Source organism: Schistosoma mansoni, chromosome 3 (assembly GCF_000237925.1).
Source record: "Schistosoma mansoni strain Puerto Rico chromosome 3, complete genome".
Taxonomy (NCBI): domain Eukaryota; kingdom Metazoa; phylum Platyhelminthes; class Trematoda; order Strigeidida; family Schistosomatidae; genus Schistosoma; species Schistosoma mansoni.
The window spans coordinates 16892910-16913448 of NC_031497.1; the positions used below are offsets into that span (position 1 = coordinate 16892910).

Below are 20539 nucleotides of genomic sequence, written 5' to 3' on the forward strand. Positions count from 1 at the left end.
ACTTAACCTTTACCCGTTAGAGTACAGGCGTCTTAGGGGTGATCTTCTTATGACTTGTAGTATCCTTAATACTTCTGGTCATCCCCTTAAACATCTTCTTAAGCTTAGTCATAACACTAACCTGAGAGGTAACACCCAGAAATTGGAGACCCTACATAGCAGAACAGACTGCAGACACAACTTCTACTCCGTCAGAGTTGTCAAGTGCTGGAATTCGCTGCCGACTGAGCTAGTCCAAGCGACTTTGCAGGAGTCCTTTAAGAGGAAACTTGACTTATTCTTAAGGACTAAGGATAACATATTATAATGATTTACCAAATTCTTTTTTTTCCTCTATTATCGTTGATATACCTAGTTTTTTGCCTGGAGGTATTGGTGATCCACTGCTATTAGACACGGAAGCCCGTTAAGCGAAAGCTTTTTCTATTCCGTCCTCAACCATTTGAACCATTTAAAGTGGTGCGCTTCTTGAGTGGTTCGTTACACTAGTAATCGAGGCCAGACGCAATCGCACTTGTAAAAGTAATCATATCATTCCCAGATTAGTTGTGAACCCTAAATTTGGTTGTTCTTACGGTATTGTTACGCATAGAACTATTGCGTCACTAGTGTTAGTAAAAGTTGGATGCATAAATTAGTTTTAAGTTACGAATATATCTGAAATTTAGGTAATCAATTTACAATGTAGAAAGAATTCTTCGTTCCTAACACCGGTAAAACATCTCGTCACCTTTGTAACATTTCGTGCATAATTTTCCCTATGCACTCAATAACAATTTATTGCACGAGTTCGTACAATACCTGATAACACATTCCATAAGTTTTTTAAAACCAACCAAAATAACACCTTTCGCAATATTTTGACTCGTCAATTCTTACGAGTCTTTTTCTCGCTTAATTTACTTTGTCAGTTTGTAAAGAAATGGAAGTTGATTGGTTGGGTAACCCGTTAAAGTGCATGAGTTTCAACATTTGAGTATTTTGATAGTGCTGAATACTTTTGTACAAATTTAAATATCTTTCAACACATTTTAATATCATATTGATGGGACAGAAAGGCATTTTACTTTATGCATTAAGGCTTGGGTCCAGGATATTAAGATTCTCAAATACACTGACAAACTGACGGTTAAAACTTGAAATTCACCACAGAACTTGAAAAGAAGTATTGTGCGTTAGATAGTGTTAACCTGTAAGTCCATTGAAACATGACAAATTAATAAGCCATATACTAAATTTGGGTGTTAGCAAGTGTTCAAAATCTTGTCAAACAGTGAAAATTTAATCATATTCAGAGCTATGAATCTATTGGGTGATTAAGTTCGGAGCTATAAACAGGTATTTTTCATTTTTGTGGGCTAGCAAGTTTAGTTCTCGAGACTGAACAGCTGCTATGCTCAGTATTGATTGAGAATGTTTACAGATCATCTCTGCGCATGTGATTTTGTTGCCTTGAGAAAGAACTAGACTCAAAACCGTTCGCAATGGTACAGGTGCATCCATTATTCTTCTTCCTTCAACTTCCAAGCTTCTGAAGTCTTCATAATACTTTTTTCACCAATTTAGAATCTTCGCGAATTGTATTCCGGGTGCCTAGTCTTTCATCACTAAGACTAATACTACCTCTACTATTGTAGGATTTGTCCTGACAGTTTCATTTCTATGTGCTAATGGGGTTGCGTAACTTAAACTGTGTACATACGTGTCAGATTCTACTTTAAATATGACTGACTTTGTTTACTGTTCATTTCAGGAGATACCATGCAGACTGTATTTATGGTTGCTGAAAAACCATCACTAGCTGAATCAATAGCAAAATCGTTATCTAATAAGCGTAATTCAAGTCGACGTGGATTCAATGGAGCATGTTCTATTCATGAATGGACCGGTCAGTTTATGAGTGAGCAAGTTCGCTTTAAAATGACGTCAGTGTGTGGTCACGTAATGAATGTCGATTTCTTAAGTCGTTATAATAGTTGGGATAAAGTAGATCCTGTAAGTTGATTTTTCTAGTTTATCAAATTTAGGCTGAATTGTTTGTTGCACCAATTGAAAAAAAAGAAGCTAACCCTAAATTGAAAATGGTGGATTTTCTTCGTCACGAGGTTTTTTATATCTTTGACAGTACTATTGTTTAGGCGAAAAATGCTGGTATATTAATTCTTTGGCTTGATTGTGACAAAGAGGGCGAAAATATCTGTTTTGAAGTTATCAATTGTGTTCATTCAGTTATGATACATCCCGTGAGTTGCTTATATATCATGTCTATTTACTTCCCAGTGCATTACTATTTTTTATTTGTGACTATTAAGAATTTTCATACAATCAATTTCTTTCACAAATCTGAACAAGGCAAAAACGACAACTTTTGATGAGTACAGTAAATTCACTGTATTTGGTTGCTTTTCCTTCAGCATGATATGAGCTAATAAGCTGAATTATTCCCAATTATCAACATTATGTTAAAAGATGAATTGTCGTCCAATAACCAGTACGTTGTCTGTAGTATGAAAAAGGTCCTAAATAACAATGGGAAGATAGAAGTAAACAACACCAAGTGAAGTTATAAATTAAAGTTTTAAAAGGGTTGGTAGTTCTAGAACATGAGTAATTTTTCACTTATTTTTGACTTTGCAGCTGTGAACAACATTAAACTTTTGAGGACCATAATGACCAATTGAGGTGTATCATCGAACGTTAGTGCATACTTTAATTATTGTCTCAAACACGTTGTCACATTGTGATGGTTTTTTATTATCATTCCCAACCTTTTCGATTATCTGATTGACAGTTATTGTCTGTTTCCATTAATTTATCACATTTTATGGTTTTCTTTTTCCGTTTATAAGTTCACATTTCCTTCACCTTGTCCAAAAGTGCTTTAATGTTTGAAGATTAGCAGTTGATTGGTGAATAGTCATAGCTTATTTTTGGCTCACTACAACTATTGAAATGTCAACTGGAGACTCATTTGTTATCCTGTTTTCCACTTAACTAACACTTGATTTATTATATATGCTTCAAATTTACACTGTGACAGTAGCTTCTCCATTCTGTTTTGCGTTTCCGCTTTTATTTAATGTTTATATGAAGAGTTATTATTGGAAAATATTAGTGCTCTTAAATGAAATGTCACGTAATTGTCACTGTGTAAAGGGACTTGATTCCAATCGCTCAATTATACTGAACATACTGGTTTCTTTTAATCTCATATTTTGAGAGTAAGTTGAAAATGCTTACTCGTCTCATTTCATAAATCTTCTATTTCATGATTAGTCTGTCTACCCGTGATTTTATGTTCAGAAAAGAATTCTACGTGCACATTTCAGTGCTGTTACTGACCAAGAACTACATGGTGCTATGAAAAACCTTAGAGAACCTAACAAACACGAAGCATTGTCAGTAGATGCTAGGCAAGAACTTGATCTTCGAATCGGTTGTGCGTTCACTAGGTTCCAAACGAAATTTTTTCAAGTGAGTTTTCAGAACTGAAGTAATGTTTTTCCTCAATTAATAAAATAGTCTATAAAATCATAATTATAGTAACGTTTGTATCCTTTTTCTGATGAGATTTTTTTTAGGTTATTTAGCTTTCTATCTAAATAAATATACCTGTTCATAAATAGACTATTCTGATTGCGAATAATGCAGTAATGAGTATTTTGATTGATATACGAGTCTGAATACTATAATCAGCGTCTATTTCCTCAAAATTATAGATATCACCATTACATCCATGTAACTGAATAAATAATTCTTTGAGACTGCTTAGTGATATCCAATCTGTTAACTTCATGAATGCTGCTGTTTCGTCAGTCAGCACCATTATTTTATCATCCCTCTTATCGGCAGTTCAGTGTGGAAATATCACTTTCTAATTTATCTCAGAAGTGTTTGCTTTCTTTATGGGAGATAATTTCAAATCTTTGTTACGACTTTTAATTAGTTAAGGTGATAAATAGAATGGTGATTGGTAGATGATTCAGTTATTCTTGTAAATTCTTACTACCCTTATCGATACTTCATCAGGCTAGGAAGCATGTATTAAATTTCGTAGCCCATCATTTTTAACTTCTTTCGTGAGAAGGCTGTGTGACTGAAGATGCTGATTTCCTGTGAGAAACAGCTTATTACTGCTACACTCTGGCACAGTCTGTATTATGACTTCTCTACCAGATTTTTATTTTACTACTTTTGGTTTTAACGCTTTTCAAGTGACTTGTTTGGCATGGTAGGACCTTAAATAATGATATCCTCCCCTCATTTTCATCATCATTATCTTGCGTCCCACAAGCTAAATTAATTTATCTCCTTAAACAGACTGTTGTCAGCAAATCGGACACAACTTTCGTCTCAGCGAAATATCAAACTGGACTAGATTCAAAGGTAGCGATTACACCACCAAAAATTATAGATTAAGTCTGGCTGCACTTGCATGACATCATAGAAATGGGCAGTAAAGTCGCTTGCAGTGTTGCTAAACGTCCCACTTATATAAGCAGTGGGTTTCTACAGGGCCCTTACAACTCCTTGAGCCAAGTCGGTTTACTCTGGCTGACTGAGAGTTTGACAGTAAACGTGGGTTCTTACATCAAGGTATTACGAAAAGCTTGCGTAAGGACCGAGGAACCTAGTGGTTGGAGTGTGCCAACAAGTTGAAAACATCTGCATCTGTCAATTTCTGGACGCTCTTTCAACTCACCCAGGTCACTGGCAACAAAGACCTTGATGTGAGTGAAACAATCTGGAAAACTGATTGGACGCTATTCAATAGCATCCGAAGGCGTCTCATACAATTGACCGAGTTTTTCGATGTGCAGTTCAGTCGGTCTGCTGCCCCAGCAATATAGACCAGGCTGTCCTGCACTCCCTAGCCGTTGACAACTGATTCACTTGAAAAGGGGAAAGTCCTCAAGGAACTTCACCTCCTAAAGCTGCAGAACCACTTGGCTACGGTGAATTGTCTCCTGCTCATCCGAGCCACTAGCAGCAAGAAGTCTGGTGTAAGTGAAACAGTCTGTGACGATGACGGGATGCCAATCACTAACATCCATCAACGTCTTGGACGATGGGCAGAATTCTTTGAAGGACAGTTCAACTGGCTCGCTGCTCCGGCAACATCTATCAAATTGTCCTGTCCTCCATGGCCGGTGACAACTGCTCCACCAAATGAGGCCGAGGTCCGCAAGGAACTCTAACTCTTGAAGCGCTACAAATCACCGAGCCTAGATGACTTACCTCCGGCTCTTTTTAAAATTGGTGGTGACTTTCTGGCTAAGGAATTGACTGAGTTGTTTACAAAGGTCTGGGAGCTAGAGAGTGTTCCAACGTCATGGTATGAGTCAATAGTTGTCCCTATCTTTAAAAAGGGTTCACGTCGTTCCTGTAACAACTATCGGAGGATAAGTCTACTTCCAATTGCGTCCAAACTATTGGCTTCTGTCATACTTCGTAGATTTTTTAAAACCGGAGAAAGATTGACTCGGAAGGAACAGGCTGGTTTTCGTTCTGGTCGAGGATGCATTGATCATATCTTTACCCTCCGCCAAATGTTAGAGCACCGTCATACTTATCACGGGTCAACAATCATAGTGTTTCTTGATATCAGGGCCGCCTTCGATTCGTTGGACAGGACTGTCCTCTGGGATTGTCTATTGAAGAAAGGTGTGTCTGAGAAGTTTAGTAACATATTAAAGGCCCTATATACAAATACCTCAAACGGATTGAGGGCATACAACCACCTTCCTCCATTGTTCCATTCAAGCAGTGGGGATAGACGGGGTAGCCCAATCTCATCATTCCTCTTCAACTTTGCCATCGATGACATTCTGAAAACAGCTCTGATAGATGTAAGTAATGGCGGTGTAGATCTGTTGCCTGGAGAACGACTTCTCGACCTTGAGTATACGGATGATATTGTCTTACTGTGCGATAATGCCCAAGCCATGCAATCCGCACTTAATCAGTTGGCAATTAGTTTTCATAAGTATGGCACGTGCTTTGCACCTTCGAAGTGCAAAGTACTCTTACAAGACTGGGAGGACTCTAATCCTGCACTCAATCTACGTAGTGAGCAGATAGAAGTAGTCAAAAAGCTCGTGTATCTGGATAGCTGGATAAGTGGTGGTGGTGGCGTTAGTGATGAGATCGATTCACGTAGGCTTATGCCAAGCTAGGCCACCTTTGGCGCCTTCGTGATGTTAGTCTGACTGTAAAAGATCGGGGAGAGTCAGCCCTCCCTCATGAAATGCTTTCACATGGCTACGTGCATACAACTACTGACAGGGAAGTCCTACTCACTGCCTTCTCGCGGCGGGGGTGTTGTTTACGAAACTGAGAGGACGAAAAGCGAATGTCCGGCGCTTCAACCGGGTTGTTGGACACGGAAAGTCCGCCTAGGGGAGTTGGAAAACCCTGATTTCAAACCAATGGTGCACATGGGCTCTAGTATCCTGAGAGAACAAATGGCGTATGAACCAATTATTAGTCACCGGCTACTATGGGACTGCATCTCCCTACGTTGCTCCACTGCCTTATGGATTAGACCTTTAGGTAGAAGGCTCCGGGTGTGGTCCCCTAAGAAAACCACTTGTTTGAGTTCGGGCACCTGGACAATATACCAGCCCGCACACAAATCGAAAGATTTGTGTTTCGCATACCTATTTGGTGCTCCTTGTACCAATGTTTATGTGTCTAAATAATAATGATAATAATAATAACTTCCTTAACTGAAAGAGTCTTTCTTGTTGTATACTTCTGTTTCCCCCTCTATTATTCTTATTATCATACTAACATACACAAATCTGTGGTTTGTATTGTTCTTTTTTTCTTTTTTTTTATATGCACCTTACCCTCTTTTTATCTTCCCATTCTCATTGTTTCGTGTGCTGCATATTTATCTGGTGCCCCCTTGTACCAATATTTATGAGTTCAAGTAAATAAACCTCACAAATGTTAGAGCACCATCATCTTTATTTTAGGTCAAAAATCGCTATATTTTTTGATATCAGGACTACTTTCAATTTGTTGGATAGGAATGTGTTCTAATATTGTTCGTCGAGAAAGGGTGCTCCTGAGATGTTTATTGACATATTGTAGGGTCTGTATACAGAATGACGACATATAACCACCTACCCCCATTTTTCCATTCCTGAAGTGGGGTTTTGTGGGTTTGACTAGTCTTATCATTTCTCTCCAACTTTGCCTCCAATGACATTCTGGAAATAGCTTTGATGGAACTACAATGTTGGTAATGATAGTGTGAATGTGTTACTTAAAGAAACACCTTTTGATCTTGAGTGTTCGAATGATATTGTATCACTGTATGACGATACGCAAGTTGAGCTATCCTCACTTCAGCTTACAATCACTATCGATCGGTATTCCATGTGCTTTGTAAAGTACTTTCATGAGGCTGGCAGGAGCTCTGTACCTATAATCACTCTCGACGATATTGCGTCATAATTAATCCAAATGTTTGTGTGTTTAGCTAGCCGTGTGGGTGCTGGTGATAGTGTGAGTAGTAGTAAAAGCCAGAGTAGATTATGCGAACATAGGTTATCTTTGGTGCAGTCGTATTTTTAGTCTGTCTGTAAAAGATTGGGTTTACAACGATTCAGTGGGAAAGAATCTGCTCTATGTTTGTGAAATCTGGCCTCTCTGAGTTGAGAATGTTTGGCGTCGGTCTTCGTTGTCTCCAAAGAATTGGTGACGTTTTCAGACAACATTTGTTAGTATTCTTTAGGTTCGGCAATGTGTTGGAGCACAGTTAAAACGACTCAGTTGGCGTCATCTTGAAATGTCGCTTCGGTAGCATAGTCATATGGCACGAATGTCTTATCAAAGACTTCCACATCAATTATTTTTCGACTCTGGAACTAGTTGGAAAAAGCGAGGAGATGGTCAGTTTATGACATGGTGCCGCGGTATGAAAGGAAGCTATGTAGGATTGGAATCTGTTTATCCATCATAAATCCCTGATTGGCGTCGGATGGGTAGTGCAACCTAGTGACTTGGAATACTATCAGTCAATGCCTGAGACAGAAGCCAATGAATGAACCCCTATTGTAATCTTCCTTTAAAATCGTAAAATAATGAAAGGAACTCATTTAATTGGAAGGAAATTTTTTGTTTGTATTGTTAGCTAAACTGTATTTCCCATCATATACTGTTTTTGTTCAATTATTTTTCTCGTCTCTAAATGTACTTTCTTTTCGTCACTGTTATTCTCACGATTTGAGTGGCGCATTTTATATTTGGTGCCCAATGTTTTTAAATAAATGTATTTGATAAATAATAGTTTATACTGTATGGCCAAACTAATCGTTGTAATTTGACTACATGACAAGGTTATTAAGTAGTCATCACTAATTCTGAATTATTAGTCTCGTTGATTGTGGTAGTGATAGAATAAAATTGAAGATTTTACGGTAGCATTTAGACCAAGCATTTTATATTTTTTTGTTTTTCGACTAAGAACCTAGTAATTTTTATAAGCCATTTACTCATTTATCTTGTTTTCGTTTGTTTATTGATTTCCGTATACATTCTCTTGGAATAAAAGTTTCTATCTGTTTAAGGGGAAGTATGGTGATCTAAACAGCAATCTCGTGTCATTTGGACCTTGTCAAACACCTACCCTTGGATTTTGCGTAAAACGACACGATCAAATCCAGTCATTTAAACCAGAAACATTTTGGCGGATAAAGGTAAGCAAAAACGTTGTGTTCGTAGTTTAGAACCATGAGTGTTTGTCCAATTTTTATAGTGTGGCAGAAAATCTTAAATTCTGTCACATATTTTTTCCAGAACTAGTTGATAATCGATCTTACTATTTATTCCGTTTAGAGATCCGGGTTTACGTATTTCAAATTTCAAATTTCTAGTCATATAACTTACAAACTATGTGCAATGTAATTTTGTATCGCGTCCATTGGTGATTTGAACATTTGTCTCTCGATTTATATCAAGTATTAATGTGTCACTGATCTTAAAATCAATAATCACCCTCCTTGACTTTAATTCAACTTACAGTTCCCTCTGTTTTTATTTTGGATACTAATGTGTACCTTTCATTTTATTACGTAACTACTTAAGCTATTGACTTGGTGTTAATCACATTACTTTAACATTAGAAAAAATGTATTTCCTTCGGCCACTTTTCTGATCATTTACATCTCCATCTTCTACTGATTAAGAATAAGCTGAGATACATCCTATTTACAATAGTTTTATCAATTTATTTTCCGGGTATTGGTTCATGGATTCACTAAAAGTCTTGTAACTACCAAGATTTGTGCTATTACGTCGCATTATCAATACCGACACTAGATGAAGCTCATAGGTGGTGTTGTATGACTTCACATTAAGTCATGTTTATCACCTTATACTCCCTACATATTGTCAGTTTATGCAACTTACAGATATCAAATTTCAATTTTGATTAAATGATTCAAACCTTTATTCTTGTTATCACTAGTAGTACACCTATCATCATACCATCAGTTTCTACCTTTTATTACGTTTATTTGTACAGTTACTTTCGTTGTTATCATAGGCTCATAATCTGTCTTGATTAGTGTTATGTTTGAAGCTATTACGAGTTTGCCTAGTTTGCGAGCCGAACAAAGACTTGTGACCAAAGACCAATAAGCTATCTATTCTGACGCATCCCAGCCCCCCTAACTAGAGTGAGAAGTCCAAGTTGGAAGTGGGGAAAATATATTCCGTAAGCAGCCAGAAGCACAAGCAACCCCAATGGGTACAAATCAAACGTAAATATATAGCATAAAACTGTCCTTGGGAAGCATTACAAAATAGCATACTAAAAGATACAACGGACCGATAGCGTTTAGGATTTTCTCAAGTGGGAAATGCGACATGAAGGTGAAAAGAGTGCTTTTGGCGCGAAAATGAAGACATTTAGAATTTTAAAATAAAATTACAAAAATAAGGTATTTACCAAGTGAGTTATGAGTATCTAACATCCCCAACAATTGGTTTGATATTTCCGTATGTCAGTCAGTCAAACGCAACGTAGGGCCTGAGATACGTGTACATTGGTTCAAGTTGCCATACCCTATTGGCACAGCTCAATAAAATTATCAGAAGAAATCTCAAAATAGTACAGATGGTAATAGTAAAGGTTAGCGATCCCAGTTACAGTTCGAGAAAAAAGTGTAATGATAAAAAACCTATGAGGACTTCAGAAACTTGGGATTTAAGGGAAGATAAAAAGTGAATTCACCTGCTCCAATGATCATACGAACCCCAAATATACATATAAATATTATTACGCATTAGAGTAGGTCCAGATAACAATCTAACTGAAAACAATATTGTTCGCTTGTATATGCTGTTCTAAATGAAATATTTCAAGGTTTATCCTCCCTTAATAAAATTATTGTTATTGTTTTACACCTCAAATTTATTTTCGTTAATGATAACGATCATAGGTCTCGGGTGTAGATGATACCGGGGGTGTACTAGAAATGTCATGGAATCGTGATCGTATCTTTGATAAAGAAGCTGCTTCAGTATTTTTAAACCGAGTCAAATCTTCCAAAACAGCAGAGTAAGTTAATGAAACTAAAACTTTTTGTTTGTAAGGAAGTAGTTTTGATGTTAAAGATTCACAGTGAAAGCAGTAAACTGATTTATATCAAAGATGATATGATATGATAATTGGTTAGATAACTTGGCTACTGCTTTGTTCCTTTTGTTCATAATCAGTAATACAATAAGATCCGATGTATTCAAATGAATCAAGTGTATTAAGTACATGAATTTGACTGCAGTTGTCACTTCACGTTGTTACTAGTATAATAACTATTTGATTATGTGTGTTTCTTCAAAACTGTTTCTTTCTATTTCAAAACTGCACAGAAATACGTATATATAGTGCTCCTGTACGCTGTTTGAAATGGTAAAAGTTTAGAATTTTGAAGATCCTGAAACAATTTTCTATTATGAACACACATGTATGAAAATGTCTGAAACAGTAAAAATAAAACTAACATTATCTTGCTCCTAATCAATTTTTTAAAATAGTTAATTCCTATAATTTGATAGCTTAAAAGTAAACAGAAAATGATAATAAACCATCAAATAGTTTTTTTAGTCTTGACGCCTCAGTTTCATTGTGGGAGTTTTGATAAACGGTAGATTTTTCTGATTTAGAACAACATATATAAACGAACAATATTCTTTTCGATTAGATCATCATCAGGCTTTACTCTAATGTACAGTAATATTTATATGCATATACGAAATTATTAAACCAATCATGGCAGTTTATGAGTCAATGATAACAGTGGAATAGATTACATAAATAAACATAATAAGTGAAAAGTACAATTCGGTAGCGTGATGACAGGTGTACTAGTTGTGATAAAAATAATAAAGGCTTGAATCAATGTTACATAATGGGAAATGATTAGAAAAATATAGACACTGAAATAACATTCATAAAAATTATATGATTACGCAACAAGAAATGTTCAGATACTTGGACCATGAAACAAATATTTGAGGAAAGAAATTGGTAGGAAGGGGTGAAGAAAAATTAACGAAGAAAGAGTATGAAAAATGAAATCATTTATTAAGGCCAAGGGAGAGATAAGGGTGTTACAAATTTCTTATGAACTCAAAGGCTTGGATTGTTGGCTCGAATTCCTATAGCTTTTGCTATGTGTAAGAGACGAGATCGAACCCCATAAGGAAAACTAGTAGGAATACGATAAATAACTTTAAATGACTTATTTATATAAACTATATGTAATCTATTCCACTGTTATCATTGACTCATAAACTGCCATGATTGGTTTAATAATTTCGTATATGCATATAAATATTACTGTATATTAGAGTAAAGCCTGATGATGATGTAATCGAAGAGAATATTGTTCGCTTATATATGTTGTTCTAAATTTTTCTGATACAAAAAAATTCCATTTATTATCACATAATTTTATACTATATGTATATATTATTCGAATGCTCAAGTTCTTTCACAAAACTATAGTCTCAGTACGTTTACGTAGTAGAAATCATTGGAATTTTAAAGGTCTAAAGATCATCACTAATTTAAATTAATCATGTTTTTGAAAGTTGGTTGTGTAGTCGAAAATCGTCTGTGTAAATTATTTTACTAGGACTTTGAAAAATTTGGTTTACAACTCATTTCAGGAATGTTTATTTGCGATTAAATGGATAAGCGTAGGCACGTTTTTTTCATGCAGAAAACTATTTATCTCTCAGTTTCTAATGGGTCGAATTGTCTTAACGTATATTCTATTCAAATAATTATAATTAAACAGCCATACATGATACACATGTATTTACTTTACTGCCGTTTAAGATTTATTAACCTAATTCTATTTCAGAGTCGTCCAAGTATCTGTTAAACAGAAGATTAAACCACGTCCACAAGGTTTGAATACAGTAGAAATGTTACGAGTTGCCAGTGCTGGTTTAGGTATTGGACCACATAGTGCAATGGCCATCGCGGAACGATTGTATACATCTGGTTACATAAACTATCCACGTACTGAAACAACAGCTTATCCAAACACATTTGATTTACGTGGATTACTGCAACAGCAGGTATGTTACGTTTGGTTAGTATTCTTCAAAGAGCCATCAAGTTTTCTTACGTTTATTACTATTGGAAATATGTTATCTTAAATCGCGTATAAATGCAATCAATTATTTGAGATACTCTAGATTGTAAAGAATTCGAATTGTGAATAAATTGAAGTTCGATGTGAACCTCAACATGATTCGGAGCAGTAGCTTCAGTGACTAACTCCTTTACTTTACCATCTTTGATCAACTACCCGATTATTATAGTTTTAAAGTTGAGTTTACACTTGATGTTTTTGGGTGTCATAATTGTAACAGTATTCCATCCTGACTCAAATTCAGCATCTATTGTTAAAGTATTCTTCATCGTCACAAACTGGTCATATAAGATAAATATAATAATCATAATTATTTTACATCCTAATCCAATTAATGTAACCTAGTTACTAGGTGAAAACATCTGAACTCGGCGTTACATTACATTTTGTTCTTGTTTGATGGCTGTCAAAACTGAAATAGGTGAAATGAGACTCATCTATCTTTATTTGCAAGTAACTGGGAAATTTTCCTAAAAAGGCGATTTTAACTGCCTGTTACTATTCTTGAAATTCCAGATCCTCACATAAGATAATATTAGTACAGTATAGAGTTCATAGGTTTTACTGTACTTAGATTGATAAAAATCTTGAACATTGTCGGTCATGGTTATTATTCATCATTCACACTTCAACCAGATGATACATCTAAGCAATCGCAAAAATCAAAACAAATAAATCATTTGAATCACGAACTGAATTTTAGCCACACAAACACTAAAGACCAGGGAACATTGGTACTTAGTTGTCATTCCACACTGCTGAGTTCCACAATTCTAAGTAAACAGTTCTCCATTTCTCCCTCATTTCCTGTGTTTGTCCAGTTAAAACCCGATTTATAGGTTATTTATCTTCATGCCGAACGATTTTTATGATGCTTCCATCCTAAGAAATACATAAGTTTAGTTATAATTAATGGGTTTTATTTTGCATGTAATTTCCTGCTAAAATTTTAATTCACCACCTCTGTTTTTCGATAGTGTAGTACGAAGACGAAGATTATCAGAACTATGTGATATATTAGCGCAATACATTTCGAACAATCTGATCACACGTATACTTGTTAAGAACATTTATATATAAAAATATTATTACACTATCGAAATTTATCAAAGGGACTAATTGCTTTAAAACTCTGTTTTTCTCTATATTGATATAATCATTTTAGGTGAATAATCCACTTTGGGGAGATCTAGCTCGTGAGATTCTTCACAGTGGGTTGACTCCACCTCGTGCTGGTCATGATGCGGGTGATCATCCTCCTATTGCTCCCATGCGTTTTGCGTCTTCCCAAGAGCTGGGACATGAAGCCTACCGATTGTATGAATATATTACACAACATTTTATTGCTACCGTAAGTGATTTTATGTACAAATTTTTAAAATGCTCATTTCTTAATGTATATGTATGTTTCTACAATACCGAGAAGACATATTGCCTTTGACGTTGAAAGTGACATTTTAAAATTCTTAATTGATATCAGTTCATGTTGGAAAATCTCTTTAAACTAAGCTTAAGCTATTCCGTTAGTTACTGAGATTTACTAGGACTGAATTACTTGGTAACTGGTAAATACTGTCCATTAGTTTTTTCATTAGCTTTCAACGCTTTACACTTAAGATCATAAGTGCATTTCACATAACTTGTTTGGCAAATTTTGATCGGTTTTGAAAAAGTAAACTGTAATTAATTACTTTCATGTAGTCTAAAATGTTTTCACTGGAAGTTATTGTGAATTATATGGGCACTTTTGGAGCTAAAATGAGGAATTCAAATTTCCAAAATCAAATTACAAAAATATGTTCACCGATTGATTTCTGTGTATCTAGCATCACCAACACGATTGTACTCTTTTTCCTATTTACCTTGAAGATTATGCCCGATTGTTGTTATGAGCAAACACAAGTGATTGTATCCGTTGGTGATGGTGAATTGTTTACAATAAGTGGATTAAAAGTAGTTGAACCTGGTTTTACACGAATATTAACCTGGCAAGCAGTAGAAGATAAATCATTGCCTAAATCACTTCTTAATCAAGGCTATCAATTCAATTTACTTGAAGAACCAAGTTTAATTGAAGGACAAACTGGTCCGCCAGACTATTTAACTGAATCTGAATTAATTACCGCTATGGAACGTCATGGTATTGGAACTGATGCATCAATTCCAACACACATAGAAAATATCGTTCAAAGAGGTTATGTGCAAGTAAATTCTCTATCATAGTAATAATATTATATATTTGCTTCTTTGTGTTGATGTCCATGTTATTTTTCTGTCCCTAAATAGAGATAACTCAACTCAGCGAATGTCATCACTTCTTATTAATAAAAAACAAACTGTTTATTTACTTGCATAGAGACGAAATAATTACGAGGTGGATTGGATAAACTAGTCAAAATAAGGATTAAAACTAATGATTAATTAATATAGACAAATCAAGACCTAAGGTAGATGTATATCAGTCCAGGGTACTACATTTCCTCACCAATACCGTGAGAGAGGAGATCAATAACATGAAAATAAATTAGTAAGATTTAAAATAGATAAGGTAACAGAGTCACTGTTAACATTTTAGGACCATATTACTCATTACTTCTGACAATGGACTACCATTCAGTCAGTCATAGTGTAGTGTATACTACTTGTGTCGACAGACGTTAGTGTGTAACACCAATCGGAAGTGGGAAACCTGGTAGCAGAAGGCTATGAAGGTCGACTTGAAGAAAAGAGAAACGGAAATAAAAAGGAATTTTACTTGGAAGAATCATATAGTATGTTGAAGGACAAATGACGAAATTTTACAAATGAAGTATTCAGTGTATGGTTCTTATGTTTTACCAAGAGATTCTGTGGTTTTGTATTAAACAATAAATTGGTTGTTTCCACCTGAATTCTTGTTCCTTGTATATATAGAAGCTGGCACGAATGTATCGCTGTTCAAATTGTCACACCAGCATATAGATTGCAATTGTTCATCACTATATATTACTTTACATTGTTCAACATGAAATTGTCTTAGCTTATTTAGCACAAAGCTACTGGAGTCTGACCCTAGATTCTCTACAAACATCATGTATATATGTAACCGAATACTAGAATTAACTTCAAGCTTTTATGTAAGAAACTTAAATCACTTAGTTCGTTTATAAATCAGCCCTTACGTTAATCCATGAAGATTATCCATGTCGGTTTGTACTGTTTTGATGTGAAAATTTACTCAAGTAAAAATGTGCCTAATTATTTACATAATTATAAGCAAATTATATATTTATTTATTTACTTAAACAAATGAAAAGGAAATCTAGAATAAATCTTTAACCTAATTTTCTGTTTATTGATTAAAAGCTCAATGTTAACAAATAAAATACAACCAATTAGTGACTAAATCTTTTTAAATAATAATGAGTGTAAATTTTCCGATTTTGCATTTCGTTCTGATATGAGAGTAACGAAAAACTATGCTTTAGTGTCTAATAATATAGAAACTCTATTGACTGAAAAATACGAAATTTTCATGGAATAGCAGAGACTATGATTTCAAGTTATCTTTTTAATCTACTTCATAATTGAGAGTTTATTCACTTCAAAACAAGTGTTCAGTGCGAAGCTATCTGATTTTTACAAAAGACCTTATGCTCTCATGAAAAACATGCTTTTCTCCATGTTTATTGGTTTACTTTCTCAATTATTAACCGCATAAAAGCACTTCTTAATTTTACTGTAGACTACTTTTGAACATTAAATACACTAACAATCGTTTTAGTTTTAATGTTTTATATTTTTCACTCTATGATCTTCATTGACTTGGAATGTGTTACCTGCTTACTTACAAGAAGTCAATATATAAATTATTTTTCGTCACTTTTTATTTTTTTTAAGATATAACTTTTTTACTCTCAAAATTATTGTTTTCTCGTTCATTCTATTCCTATCTATATGTTTGTGTATGTTCTTTCTTAAACAAACACAGCTTCTTTCGGGGCGTAAACTACAACCTACACCCTTAGGGATTGTTCTTGTTCATGGTTATCAAACAATCGATGCCGAACTTGTCTTACCACATATGCGTAGAGCTGTAGAAGAACAATTAAATCATATTGCTCGTGGTCATGCTAAATATGATTTAGTATTACAATTTGTTTTAGCTATTTTTGCCGCCAAATATCGTTATTTTGTTGAACATATTAATGGTATGGATCAACTGTTTGAAGTTTCATTCACTACTCTAGCTAGTTCAGGTAAACCTTTATCCAGGTAAGTGGAGAACAATTAGCTTAATTTTTCTATTCAGTAATTTTGCTTTTACTTGCAAGATGTACTTTCCTAAAACACTAACAGATGAAAAAACTTGATCGAGACAAAAACTCTATGATAATACTTATTTATGATACATCAAGATGCATGAAGAAAAATCACTATAATCACTAGTCGTTATTATGATCCTAGGGTTTAAGGATTAAAGATATTATACGCGAGTGCCACTAGAATAGCATAGATATTCAATAACTTATGTTTTGTAGAGCCATGTTTTTGTTTATTTTCGTTTCTGACTTTTTATACATAAGTAGGGTTGTTATTTGCAAGTGTATAGCTGGATTCGTGTTAAGCATACATACTGTAACTTTTAACTAGTTCCAGTAACTATTAAATCCAGACATTTGCAATTCATTTTATGGAAATCAGAAGGATTTTTTAAGTTGATATGTGATCCTTTATTAAGACGTAGTTACATAGTTTAATTTAAACTATGAAATTGACAACAGGAAAAATCAGCTACGGTTCACTAAGGACATTGTATGCTAAATATGTATAGTTTTGTTTGAATTCGGTTAACTATATACATAAGTATCTGAAAGTGTGGCTAATTAACTTCTATATTTTACCTCCAATCCAATTGCACTTGTCGAACTTGAGCCGAATAACTGGAATCATTACTTGTAACATAATTGGTGAATCTTAGATTTTAATATGCATATGTATACGCGATTGTTGGAAATTAAACTGAATATAGATTTCTTATCAAAGTTAGTTCTTACCAATGTATGGTATTACTTACGCCTGTTACTCCCAATGGAGCATATACCGTCGAACAGCGTTCTCCAACCCACTCTGTCCTGGGCTTTGTTTTCTAGTTCTATCCAGTTTTTGTTCATTCTTCTCATGTCTGTCTCCATTTCTCGGCGTAATGTGTTCTTCGGTCTTCCTCTCCCCCTTTGGCCTTCAGGATTCCATGTGAGGGCTTGCCTTGTGACGCAGTTGGGTGATTTCCTCAATGTGTGTCCTATCCACTTCCAGTGCTTCCTCCTGATTTCTTACTCCGCTGAAATCTGGTTTGTTCTCTCTCACAGTAGGTTGTTGATGGTGTCTGGCCAACGGATCTGAAGTATGTTGCGTAGACAACTATTAATAAACACTTGTATCTTCTGGATGATGGCTTTCGTAGTTCTCCACGTCTCCGCCCCATACAGTAAAACTGTCTTAATATTTGTATTGAAAATTCTGATCTTGGTGTTGGTTGATAATTGTTTTGAGTTCCAGATGTTCTTCAGTTGTAAATATGCTGCTCTTGATTCGCCGATCCGCACATTCACATCTGCATCAGATCCACCGTGTTCATCAATGATGCTGTCCAGATATGTAAAGGTTTTCACATCCACCAAAGCTTCTGCTTTAAGTGTAATTCGATTGGTGCATGCTGTATTGTATCGGAGAGTCTTGCTTTTCCCTTTGTTTATATTGAGACCTACTGCTGCTAAGGTTGCTGCTACTCTGGTCGTTTTCTCCTGCATTTGTTGTTGCCTGTGTGATAGAAGAGCCAGATCATCCGCGAAGTCTAAATCGTCAAGCTGCATCCTGCCTGTCCACTGTATCCCGTGCTTCCTTCCAGATGTTGACGTCTTCATGATCCAGTCGGTCACTAGGAGAAAGAAAAAGGGTGAGAGTAAGCAACCTTGCCTAACATCGGTTTTTACCTCGAATGAGTCGGTGAGTTGTCCTACATGGACGATTTGGTAGTTTGCAAAAGTGACTTTCCCACACAAAAATATCAATAATAAAAACTAAAAAGAGCAAAGGGCCTAAGACACTACCCTGTATTACCCCACTTCTAACAGGGACGGCTTTCGACAATGAGGAGTTGACTTTAGCTTTTTGATGTCGATTGCTGAGGAAGGAATCAAACCAACCAGGCAACGGATTTTGGACCCCATAAGATGTGATGGTGATTTTTGTTACCCAAAACCTCCTGACATGTTGAAGTGATTGCCTCTTTTATCCCCTTCCAGTTGCTCTCCATAGTAGTTCCCTCTCCAGTGAGTAGATCATGAAAGGCCTGGAACCTGTTGCTGAGGGCTATCTTGAATTTGTTGAGTTTGTCAGTATCCCGAAGAAAAGCCGTATTAAACTTTTGTGATGTTATCCGCCTAATATTTCTTGTTCGCTAAATCAATTGAACTTCAGGTAGTCAGTTACTAACTAGACAGTTATATGAATCCCTTTACAAACGTCTATAACTATTGTGAGTTTAATCGATGAGAATTGAAATTTGGGAGTTTTCTTATTTCAGATAACTCGAGATAGTGTATTTTTTCATTTATCCAACTGTTGAACAATTTAATTTTTCTTTTGTGTTATTACTACTCATTTTTATACTTTAGATGTGGTAAATGTCACCGATACTTAAAGTTTATAGATTCTCGACCACAACGTCTTCATTGTTCAATCTGTAATGAAACATATACATTACCACAGAATGGTACAATCCGACCGTATAAAACCGAAAAGTGTCCTTTAGATAAATTTGAACTATTATGCTATACTCAAGGCGGTAAAGGAAGAGTAAGTTCCTTTTTGACTTTTTATTGTATGAAGTTATAATTCCGGTTATTTTATAATAGTTTAAAATATCGTGACATGGTGATATCAATTACTTATCATGATGACCCAGCCAAGCCCTACTGGCTGAAACATTCGTTTCTTCAAGTGTCATCGTTCTATACAGGTCAGCTAAAGAAGGAATATGTGCAGTGCTACTCCTTCCCAACAATGGAAGTAGCGGGGCCCTATACTTAAAGAGGATTTACATTATGGAGAACTAAATACTTATTTTGGGACACCATGACCCTTAAGTTTTCAGTGCTGCGCATTTGAATATGCCATAAAAATTTAATCCTTTACTATAAGAATTTTTGGGGGATCACTAAACTAATGTTATTTTACAAGAATTTACTGAATTTAACAAAATGTATAAATGCTCATTATGTACATTGTATACACCTTTTATATTATACATATACCAATGATTATATCATATTGATATTGTGGGTCATCGATCTATGAGCATAGTCTGTTGAGAGAAATTTTTTATCCCATATTGATGGAAATTAGTTGCGTGAGGTGAAATTCTTAATTTTGTCAACACTTTATGTAAGGGCCTTTAGGAGTTTAGAAATTTACTTCATGTCTAACCTTATTATGGTAACCTGTTGTTTTCTTAATCGCTGTGCAAGAAATATAAGGTACTCGTTTGACTTTGGATAATTCGTACACTATAATTAGTGTTCAGATTCTGAGAAGATGAAGCTTTGTGACTCGAATGGATAGTTTTGGTTGTGTTGTCTTCTTTGAGAAGTTTGTTTGAAGTAGGTCGTGATGACATCCATTAAAACAATAAAAGTTTCGCGATTATACCATATTCGTCGGAGAACGCGGCACCATTCTCACAATGATGATGAAGTTTTTGATGAGGTTTTTCGGCCCAGATAGTTTAGTTTCGAAGCTTTCATCTACTTTTCGAATAACACCAGTACAAACTGCAGACAGAAATAAACTATTCGAATTTCTAGATACGTAACTAATAG

The 20539-nt window shown here is 35.2% G+C and overlaps 1 protein-coding gene across 1 annotated transcript in view; it reads left to right on the top strand.

Annotated features, from left to right (window-relative positions):
- Nucleotides 1-20539, top strand: part of Smp_169790 (putative prokaryotic DNA topoisomerase) — a gene marked incomplete at its 5' end in the record, with an annotated part of 40921 nt that overhangs the window by 17124 nt on the left and 3258 nt on the right. Inside the window, 11 exons of the mRNA XM_018799436.1 lie at nt 1754-1995; nt 2028-2105; nt 2139-2243; nt 3304-3474; nt 8580-8708; nt 12187-12284; nt 12384-12603; nt 13846-14031; nt 14550-14885; nt 16651-16934; nt 19337-19517. Coding sequence (XP_018651225.1) covers nt 1754-1995; nt 2028-2105; nt 2139-2243; nt 3304-3474; nt 8580-8708; nt 12187-12284; nt 12384-12603; nt 13846-14031; nt 14550-14885; nt 16651-16934; nt 19337-19517 — 2030 coding nt within the window. The remainder of the gene's footprint in view (nt 1-1753; nt 1996-2027; nt 2106-2138; nt 2244-3303; nt 3475-8579; nt 8709-12186; nt 12285-12383; nt 12604-13845; nt 14032-14549; nt 14886-16650; nt 16935-19336; nt 19518-20539) is intronic.